The sequence below is a fragment of the Maniola hyperantus genome, chromosome 7, assembly GCF_902806685.2.
Source record: "Maniola hyperantus chromosome 7, iAphHyp1.2, whole genome shotgun sequence".
Classification (NCBI taxonomy): Eukaryota; Metazoa; Arthropoda; class Insecta; order Lepidoptera; family Nymphalidae; genus Maniola; species Maniola hyperantus.
Window position 1 is genome coordinate 1,924,211 of NC_048542.1, and position 11,231 is coordinate 1,935,441.

The 11,231-nt window shown below is 39.4% G+C and overlaps 1 protein-coding gene across 1 annotated transcript; it reads left to right on the forward strand.

Moving 5' to 3' along the window:
* The first annotated feature begins 481 nt into the window (after positions 1 to 481).
* Positions 482 to 11,088, forward strand: LOC117983924 (myrosinase 1-like). Its single transcript, XM_069499703.1, has 12 exons — positions 482 to 570; positions 1,741 to 1,844; positions 3,699 to 3,846; positions 4,401 to 4,567; positions 5,295 to 5,555; positions 6,450 to 6,538; positions 6,699 to 6,846; positions 7,382 to 7,545; positions 8,098 to 8,250; positions 8,848 to 8,939; positions 9,713 to 9,863; positions 11,077 to 11,088. Exons 1-12 carry the CDS (start codon positions 542 to 544, stop codon positions 11,086 to 11,088), a joined length of 1,518 nt encoding a protein of 505 aa, XP_069355804.1. The 5' UTR covers positions 482 to 541.
* Positions 11,089 to 11,231: the final 143 nt, after the last annotated feature.

An 11,231-nucleotide genomic window follows, 5' to 3' on the forward strand; every position in this document is an offset into this window, starting at 1 on the left:
TAAAGCTTTGCGGTATCGACGATTCGAAGACCCGTCGTAGCTTTGAAAATGCTGCCCAGGTACCCAGCTGAATTCTTCTGTCAGCTTCCTTATCGAAGTTGTTTCTATTGAGTTGTATAATCTGTCCGAGGTAGTTATATTCTTGAACAACATCGATGCTGACATTTCCGACCGTGACGGGTCTTGAGATAACGTGTCCGTTAAACATAACTTTCGTTTTGTCTACGTTTATCTCAAGACCTACGCGTCTGGAAGAACAGCTAAGCTTGATCATAACAAGACTTTTTAGAACTAATAAAGATGTAAAGCTGAAGAATTATAGAAACTTGTTACCGGTATCATGGGTGTGTAGCATCTATTGGTGATAGTGGTTTGATCACACACCTCTAACTTTTCAGAGCTATGACGTGTGTTAAACAATCATAATTATATTACCCTACAGGCTGAATAAGAGAGTAATTATAGTAATTTATAATCATTGTAGATAATTATGTTGTGATTGTCATACCGACTCGTTGACAGTATCAGTGTAGTAGACGGTATGTGGTTGCCAAAGTCACTCGTGTTCAGGTTAGTGAATTTTCATTTTAGAATTTTTCTCGAAATAATAAAATCTTAATACTAAGTAATTATTATAAAAAACTGGTTAAGTGCGAGTCAGCCACCACACGAAGGGTTCCCTACCATCGGACAAAAAATAACGCTTTTAATTTTTTTTTGTGATGTAACTATAAATTCACGGTTGTTTTCGGATTTTTGCCTATAAAATGTTCTTGACATTGCTACCTGCCAATATTTCTTAATTCTATAGTAAGTACGCGACAGTACGAGATGGAAATCAGGGGTTGAGGCGGGGGGGACGTCCCGCACACCCGCACGTCATCGGCGCTCTCTCGCACCGGGTTATCGCGGGGGCTGTGCGGTGTATGAAGTGGGACGAGCTACACGCTTTGATTTCTAGTTTATTTTATGCTCGCCCGACTTCATACATACATACCTACTACGTGTAGAAACTAGAAACAGAAGTTATTTTTACTTTGTAGTGGTTTTGGAAATCGGGTTTTTTAATAGTTTTTTTATCAATTTTCAAAGTAATATAACTATACCAAGTGAGGTATCATATAAAAGGGCTTAACCTGTACAATCTAATCATCATCATCATCATCATCATCAACCAATAGACGTCCACTGCTGGACATAGGTCTCTTGTAGGGACTTCCACACGCCACGGTCTTGCGCTCTTGACGCGCTTGACGCTTGATGCTTGGAGTTTCTCTACGTGATCAAATCAGAAATGAGGAGATCCGTAGGAGAACTAGAGTAACCGACATAGCTCAACGGGTTGCGAAGCTGAAGTGGCAATGGGCAGGGCACATAGTTCGTACAACCGATAGACGTTGGGGTCCCAAGGTGCTAGAATGGCGACCTCGCACCGGAAGACGCAGCGGTGGAAGACTCCCCACTAGGTGGACGGACGACATCAGACGAGTCGCAGGGAGCCGCTGGACATTCTAATAGTAATTCTTAATTTATCGTGGAAAATGTCGAAATAAATATCAAAGTAGGTATACGTAACCCTCGGTGCGCGAGTCTGACTCGCACTTGGCCGAATTTTTTATGTTATCTTATCAGTAAAAAATCATCAATACCTACTATCAACAGTCTTAGTTTTTGCTAACGTTCTAATAAGCATACCTACTGTAGAATTAAATTTTGAAGCTAAATATTTTGATTTTTCAGTGCTTTAGTGGTTGTAGCATGCTGCAACCGGAATTTTCCACCAGGCTTCAAGTTTGGAGCCGCAACGGCTGCCTACCAGGTCGAAGGAGCTTGGAATGTCAGTGGTAAGAATGTCCACTGTCCACTGCTGGACATAAAAAGTAGCCCATGTCACTCTCCAGGTCTTTATAATATTATATACCTACCCATACAAAAAATCACGTCAATCCGTTGCACCGTTGCCACGTGCTTGAAGGACAAACCAACAAACCAACATTTGTATTTACAGGTCTGTTAAAGAGGTTTTTTTAAATGAAAATTGCGAGCAAACTTGCAGACGGGTCACCTGATGTTAAGTGATTACCGCTGCCCATGAACATTTACAGAACCGATGGCCGCTGGGGCAGACGTGTTCTGAAGTGAAGACCGGCAAACGCAGTGTGGGACGACCTCCAACCCGCTGGACTGACGACCTTAAGAAGGTAGCGGGAAGTGGGTGGATGAGGAAGGCAGAGGATCGCGTGTGGTGGCGCGCTCTTGGGAAGGCGCGTCCAGCAATGGACGCAAACAGACTGATTGATTGATTGATGAACATTTGCAGTATGTACCAGAGGAACCATCTATGCCAACAAGTTCAGATTAGAAATAAGAAGGCAATCATATACCGAAATGTTACCCTAAAAACATCGCTTCCTCCTGAAAATGTTATTTGGTTGAGGATCTAAGAATTATATCAGTTATTAATTTTATCTTGTTTGTCAAGATCTTTCGCGTTGTTAAATGTATTAAACACACCTGGCAATTTCATATCTTAGCATAGATAACTGTATTTTTAGGGTTCCGTACCTCAAAAGGAAAAACGGAACCCTTATAGGACCACTTTGTTGTTTGTCTGTCTGTCAAGAAACCTACAGGGTACTTCCCGTTGACCTAGAATCATGAAATTTGGCAGGTAGGTAGGACTTATAGGAGACATTCGGGGAAAAATCTGAAAACCGTGAATTTGTGGTTATATCTTGGTTATATCACACAAAAATAATTAAATTGTGGTCATGTTAAAATGTGTCAATTAGTATTTTCAGTTTTTGAAGTAAGATAACTAAGTATATTAAGTGGGGCATCATATGAAAGGGCTGTAGTACGGAACCCTCGGTGCTCGAGCCTGACTCGCACTTGGCCGGTTTTTGTTACACACACCCTGTTGGATATAGTATTGATAAGATTTTATTGAAAAGCGGTGATAGCCTAGTGGTTAAGACGTCCGCCTCCCAGTTGGAAGTCGGGGTTCGATCCCGGGCACGCAGCTCCAACTATTCGGAGCTATGTGCGTTTTAAGCAATTAAATATTATATTTTGCTTTAATGGTGAATGAAAACATCGTGAGGAAACCTGCATGACTGAGAGTTCCCCATAATGTTCTCAAAGGTCGTGTGAAGTCTACAAATCCGCACTTGGCCATCGTGGTAGACTATGGCCAAAACCCGTCTCATTCTAAAAGGCTCTGTAGTGAGCCGGTCATGGGTTGATCATGATGAACATTTGATTGTCTACGTAATCACATACCTACCTTCTTACTTACTAGGTTCAAGTGCATCTTGTACTGTTATAAAATTTATAGTTTTTGTGCGTTTTTAGGGTTCTGTACCTTAAAAGGAAAAACGGAACCCATACTATGGGGTAGACGAGAAAAAAAAAATTCATCCCCGCTTTACATGTAGGGGAGCTACCCTAAAAAATATTTATCACAATTTTATTTCACCACTTTGTATTATATCCATGCCAAATTACAGATTTCTAGCACTAATAGTCTGTGAGATTAACCGAGGACGGACGGACGGACAGACAGACGGACGAGCATGGCGAAACTATAAGGGTTCCTTGTTTACTACGGAACCCTAAAAATGGTTATACTGCACTTGATTGCACGCAGTGCACGGCTGTGCACCGACTAAGTGCGAGCTGTTTTGTCTGTGCCACAGATAAATCGGAGAGCATCTGGGACGTGTTCACCCACGACCACCCCGAGGCCATCATCGACCGCTCCACCGGCGACGTGGCCTGCGACAGCTACCACCAGTGGCAGAGGGACGTTGAAATCGCCTCTGAACTTGGACTCCACTTTTACAGGTAAAATTCACCTTTCACTTTCACTTTCACCTCTTTTTAGAGTTCTGTACCTCAAAAGGAAAAAAGGAACCCTCATAGTATCACTTCGTTGTCTGTCTGTTTGTCTGTCTGTCTGTCTGTCCGTCGTGTCTGTCAAGAAAACCTACAGGGTACTTCTCGTTGACCGAGAATCATGGATAATATGATAACATGATTGCGGTGATAGTTTATTGATTAAGACGTCCGCCTCCTAGTCGGAGGTCGGGGGTTCGATCCAGGGCACGCACCTCTAACTTTTCGGAGTTATGTGCGTTTTAAGTAATTAAATATCACTTGCTCTAACGGTGAAGGAAAACATCGTGAGGAAACCTGCATGCCTGAGAGTTCTCCATAATGTTCTCAAAGGTGTGTGAAGTCTACCAATCCGCACATGGCCAGCGTCGTAGACTATGGCCAAACCTTTTTCACTCTGACAGGAGACCCGTGCTCTGGTAGAGAGCCGGCGATGGGTTGATCATGATGATGATGATGTACAGGTTTATATTGCTATTAAATTAATCGTTTTCCTATTTCAGATTTTCCATAGCCTGGACGAGGTTATTGCCGAATGGTTTCTCAAACTACGTCAGTGAAGATGGCAAGGAGTATTACAGTAACCTCATTGATGCACTCTTGAAGAAGGGAATCGAACCTGTGGTCACTTTGTACCACTGGGATCTGCCGCAATCCTTACAAAATTTAGGCAAGTTGATATTATTATACTTTTCAGATAAAAATACTAACTAAGCCCAAACTAAAAATCTTTGCGGTAATTTTCGTTGCCATAATATCTAATTTTTAGGATAGATAAACATAAATCTATGCAAAGAGAGATAATATAGAGCGATAGATAATAATAAATATAGATCACAGAACTCTAAATTCTGGTTTGTGTGATACAGACATATAGAATTAGGTATATATCGCTGGATTGAATACAGATATAGATAGATGTAGAGGGATGGATATAGATAAAAGTAACATAAATGTTGTAGAGAAAGTTTCTAGATCATATAGGTACTATGTCAGTTTCCTTTGGGTGACGAAAGATGAATAATTGTAAGAAATTGTATTTTCAGGAGATTCATTGTAGAAGCTGTGGTAGCCTAGTGGTTAGGACGTCCGCCTTCCAATTGGAGGTCGGGGGTTCGATCCCGGGCACGCACCTCTAACTTTTCGGAGTTATGTGCGTTTTTAAGTAATTAAAATATCACTTGCTTTAACGGTGAAGGAAAACATCGTGAGGAAACCTGCATGCCTGAGAGTTCTCCATAATGTTCTTAAAGGTGTGTGAAGTCTGCCAATCCGCATTTGGCCAGCGTGGTAGACGATGGCCAAAACCCTTCTCACTCTGAGAGGAGACCTGTGCTCTGTAGTGAGATGATGATGATGATGATGATGATGATGATGATGATGATGTTTTTTTTTAGGTGGCTGGACCAACCCACTAATAGCAGACTGGTTCGCGGAGTACGCACGGGTCGCATTTACCCTTTACGGTGACCGAGTCAAGACCTGGTTAACCATAAACGAACCCATAGTCTTTTGCCAAGTTAGCTATGGCTCTGGTATGCATGCTCCTGGGATTGTTAGCCCAGACTTTGGAAGCTTAATGTGCAGTAAGAATGCTGTCCTGGCACATGCCAAAGCGTGGAGAATTTATGATGAAGAATTCAGGCAAAAATATCAAGGTATAATCAATTTATGTTTCGGAGTTATGCGCGTTTTAAGCAATTAATTTTATTAATGGGCACTGGCACGTCTGATAATTTTCATAATGTACTCAAAGGTGTGTGAAGTCTGCTAAATTGCAGTTGGCCAGCGTGGTGGACAATAGTCAAACCCATCGGTAGTCGGTACTCAACTTTAGACGGATTCAGTTGATAAGGTATCGATTTACTACTTAAAATTGAACTAACCTTATCAAACAGGACCTACAATTTACAAAGCAAGCAAGCAATTTAATGTACGACTTGTTTTTTATTGCTCGCTGTAACTGTCCGTGAATTGAGTTACACGAGACCTATAAAACTCAAAAACTTTTTATGTAATTTTAAGTGTATAATTCTGTGGGTGGTTCTTTGACAAATAAAATAAAAATAAAATAAATAAAGCAATTTGTTTCCTCGTTTCTTAATACGCACTGCTAGAATATGGAAATTCCCTACAGATTAATTTTAAATACATACACAACACAAATAAAATTATAAAAATATAGTTCCCTACAGATTCTGTTTTGCCCACCACTTACAATATTGGTATCTTCATAAGATGAGTATCGAATATTATGGTAAAAGAGCGTGGATTTGAGCTGCAGCTCGTTCCAGCAACGCGCGGGACTGCAAATACTTTTTTAAACATGGCATAATATTGTATATCAAATCTTCGCAAAAAGCGCAACCGCCGAGTTTTTTGCTGGTTCTTCTCGGTAGGAAAGGCATTTCGAACCAGTGGTAGATGCATCTGACGATTCCACTTGTACTTCCATTTCCACTCAGACTTGTAAAAGTTTAATTGAGTAAAATTATTTTATGCATCACCTTTTATGAGTTTTAATTAATGTGTAAGTAATGTTTTTGTTTCAGGTAAAGTTTCTCTAACCAATCAGTTAATGTGGTTCGAACCAGACGACGAAAATGAGCAGGAATCAGCAGATCTCGCTCAACAACTTTGGGTATGTAAATTCCTCGCATTTCACAAAAAAAAAAGGAATAACCTAGTACTTTACAGTGCGACAAGGCTCTCTTGGCACTTCAATTACATTGACAGGGGGCGTTGTTGGAGTTTGTTCTCCTTAGTTATTCCTTCTTCTGATTAAAAAACTTGAATTTTAGGGTGGAGTACACACTCATCCCATATTCTCAAAGGATGGTGGATGGCCTCCTGCATTGGAGAGGAAGATAGCAGAGAAGAGCAGGCAGCAAGGATATACGGTGTCGAAGTTACCCCCGTTCACTCAGGAAGAGAAAGAACTAGTTAGAGGTTAGATTGATACGAATTTATGATGTTCTACAGTACTTCAGCGAAGATGCTAGCAGAGAACATACGGCAATAAGCAGCAGGGGGACACACATTTTAGAAGTGTCTCTCGCGCAAACTATTCAGTTTAAAAAAAATTATATTAGAAATCTCAATATCATTTTTGAAGACCTATTCATGGATATCCCATACGTATGGGTTTGATGAAAAAAAAAATTTTTGAGTTTCAGTTCTAATTATGGGGAACCCCAAAATTTATGGTTTTTTTTCTATTTTTGTGTAAAAATCTTAATGCGGTTCACAGAATACATCTACTCACCAAGTTTCAACAGTATAGCTCTTATAGTTTCGGAAAAAAGTGGCTGTGACATACGGACGGAGAGATGGACAGACGGACAGACAGACATGACGAATCTATAAGGGTTCCGTTTTTGCCATTCGGCTACGGAACCCTAAAAAAGGAAAATATTCTTAAGGTCAATATATTTGTATAGAGATTAGAGACCTTTAATAAAGTTTGTGTTTTAAATCTTTTCAGGAACGTACGACTTCTTCGGTTTCAACTTCTATACGGCTCGCACTGCTCGCAGGGCGAAGGCAGGCGAGGAAGTCGGACCCTGGCCTTTGACTGGTGCTCCGGATCTCGACGTCATACTGTCAGTCCGTCCCGATTGGAAGCCTGGGGCAACTCAGTGGTTTTTCGTACGTATTACAATTTTTTTAACGTCACAAGTCTGTTCAAACCCAACGAAACAACTACGAAGCAGGAACGTCAGCCGCGTGACGTTAGTCTCCCACGATATTTAATGGTGCCATGTACCAGGTACCTACAACATGTAGTGTACCTACGCGTCATGTATGCTCCCGCATCCTGCGATCATGACGCGCAGATGTGGCCGTAGCTTAAGGCCTGTAAGGCTTCGCTCGGGTGAAATTTAAAAAATCGGCATGGGGGTGGAATTTCCAAAAATCTTGAAACACGTATTTCTTTATTTGTGACGGAAAACCCAAATGCCAATTATTTTCATGGAAATAACTTGAAAAATGACGGATTTTAATACAAACTTACATCGACCTATTTACACAGGACATGACAGACAGACAGACAGACAGACAGCGAAGTGACCTGGAAGAGTTCCTTTTTTTGGAGGTACCAAACCCTAATAAATTAATTTTATAATGACGAATTGATACCTACTGCTGCTTACTCAAAAGAACTTTCTGAGGGTACCTAATAATGATCTTCTTTTCCAGTCATACCCCAGAGCCTTGCGTCTCCAACTGTCCTGGGTGAAACAGCAGTATGGTGACATAGATATCTTCATTCTGGAGAACGGTGTCGCTGGATACGGCACAGATCTGAACGACCAGGATCGCGTCAACTTTTATAGAGATCATTTAGAACAGGTATGTCTTTATAGAACCAAAAATAATTTTAACAATCATCAACTCATAAGTGTGAGAAACAATAGTAATTCACTGGGCATAACGTGAATAGTAGGTAGGTACCAAACCGTGCTGCCAATAAAGTTAAAAAGTTTAGAGGAAAATAAACTCTCGTGTGTAGTGATACGGCATATAAACTAACCTGGACGCACGCAGTATTACTAAAGGTTCGAGGTTTCATTCGAGTTTTGTTTTTCTCGATTGTAAATTTGCCATTTTTGACTCTAATATTTTTTAGTATATACAAATCGATTGTAATACCATGATAAAATCGTTTCGCCTCGGGAAAACAACCATTACAATTTCAGCGTGTATATATGTATAGGATGTTTATTTATTTATCTATGGACCTCATAAGGTTGCTCAGTCACTTAGCGGGCGATGAATGCTCGGAGTTTCTCTTCGTGATAAAATCGGGAATGAGGAGATCCGTAGAAGAACTAGAGTAACCGTCATAGCTCAAAGAGTTCGAAGCTGTTACCAAGGAATATAATATCTAGTCCGAAAATCAAGTTTCATGGAGTAGTTTTTTGATTTACAGTTAGCACTTTATTTCAGGTACTTTGGTCAATTAAAGAAGATGGAGTGAAAATTGTAGGATATACAGCGTGGACTATGATCGACAATTACGAATGGAGCGACGGATATCGGTAATTATTATAAAAATATAGTTATTTTTAGGTACCACTTATAGTCTATATCAATCACTTAACATAGCTGTGATAGTCTAGTAGTTAGGACGTCCACCTTCTAATCGGAGGTCGAAGGTCAGGGTCAAAATGCAGATTTTTCCTTTATCTCTGCCAAGGTTCCGTATTTCCAGAGAAAAAAGGAACGTTTATAGGAAAATTTCGTTGTCAGTCTATCTGTCTGTCTGTAATAACTGTCAAGATCCGTCAAGAGATTCAAACTAGGCTAATAGGGTACTTCCCATTGACCTAGAATCATGAAAGGAGATCGCCCGTGAAGGCCCTCTTTTGTGGCGTTGTATTATAACTTAAATTTTTATTTAAATGTTTTAGTTTTTTACGATTATATGTTTTATTACTAGGTACTTTTCTTTCACCCTCTCATTGAAAATATATACAATTATAGTAAGAATCGTAAACATCCATTTATTTTGAAGAAGTAATAAATTAATTAAATATAACCTCAATATCAGCAACATTAAAAAAAAGATTTCTCTATAACCAGGGTGAATCTTTATACCCAGGGTAGAAATCTTTTGCAGAATGTAAAAGGTAATTATTTGTCTACAAAATCAAATTAAACCATGGTGACATAACCATTATTTTGGGGGGCCCAAAGCTCCTAAGAAAATGGGCAATCTCTTTTGTATGAGTCCGACCCGCACTTGACTAAGCTTTTTTAATTGTTATTTCTAAAATACTGTTTATGAAAAATGTTTATGTTTTTTCTGTAGATCTAAATTCGGTCTGTACGCCGTGGACTTCGCGGACCCGCAGCGCGCGCGGCGGCCCCGCGCCTCGGCGCAGTACTACGCGCGCGTCATCAAACAACATTCGCTCGATGTACATGACACCAATAAACTTACTGATGAACTGTATACATTTGTACTTATTTTTCCTACTTTTAGGATCCTATACCCGAAGGGTGCCAACGGGACCCTTGTTGAGGAAATCTCAGGCATGATCTTCCCTTTTCTTAATAATATCATAAAGCAGGTAAAGAATTAATAAATTGATTGATTAATAATAATAATTTGTCTATCATCATCACCTAATCGTGTCACACCGTGACTCGTTGGGAAGTGGGAACTCAACGTTTTTTCTCCCATCGAGTCACATTGTTACTAGTTGCAACTTTTTTATCAATAAGAATAGGCTACTTGACTCATATCTAATTTCGTCCAATAAATGATTATTTATTATAGTATTTTGCTTAAGACAAAGAAATATAACAATAACAATTATTAAAAACGCAGGATGGATATATAAATCCAATTTAAAAAAATACAGTTTTTATTTTTATTTGAAACTCAGAAAACGCTGTCAGCCATGATGTGACGTCATTAAATATGTAAACAAAGAAATGTCATCCCTATTGACTAACGTAGTATCCATATATATAAAATTTCAAGTCCTGACTGACTTACATCAACGCACAGCCTAAACATCTAAACAGCTGGTCCTAGATACATGAAATTTGGTGGGTGTGTTCTTTGTAGGTAAAGAGAAGGTATCCACGAGGAAAGGATTTTTTGAAATTCCACCCCTGAGTGGGTTAAATGTGGGTTTGAAATTTATGAAGTCCACGCGGGGGAAGTCACGAGCATAAGCTAGTTTTTATATATTTCTAAAAACTCATAGTAAACGTAAAAAATTATCGTTTTCTCTTTATAAATTGAATAAGTTATTAAGTAAGACTTACAACAAAGTGATCTTTGCAAAAATAAATTTGGGTTGCAGTCGTTAGTGATATAGGATCCTTTTAAGCAAGTCTTCGCGTGTTACGTATATTTATTTCACTGGGCACTCTAATCCACTACTTTCCTGTGGTCTTTATCGATGCGTTTTTACATTCTCGGATGATACAATAACGATAATTACTATATTTTTCATGTAAACTAGCATAGAAGTCATGTTTTTTAAACTTTGGGAGGTTATGCTGTTGTTTACAAATGCATGACGTCAGAGCACAGACAATCTATCGGCCAAACATGGCCGACAGTGTTTTCACCTGTCTAAGAAAAATATATTTTTAAATTAAAGTTTTACGGTTTTTAGGGCGCAAAAAAATATAGTGTTAATTTTTTTGATCTAATAGGACAAATATTAACCATTTAAGACCTACTTAAAAAAAGTGTCAACTAGCCTATTCCCAACGAGTCACACTTTACTGTGGGTGTGACTAGATGGGAAAAAAATCCATAGATTCCCAACGAGTCACACTGTTACACGATTGGGTGTGACTTGTTGGGA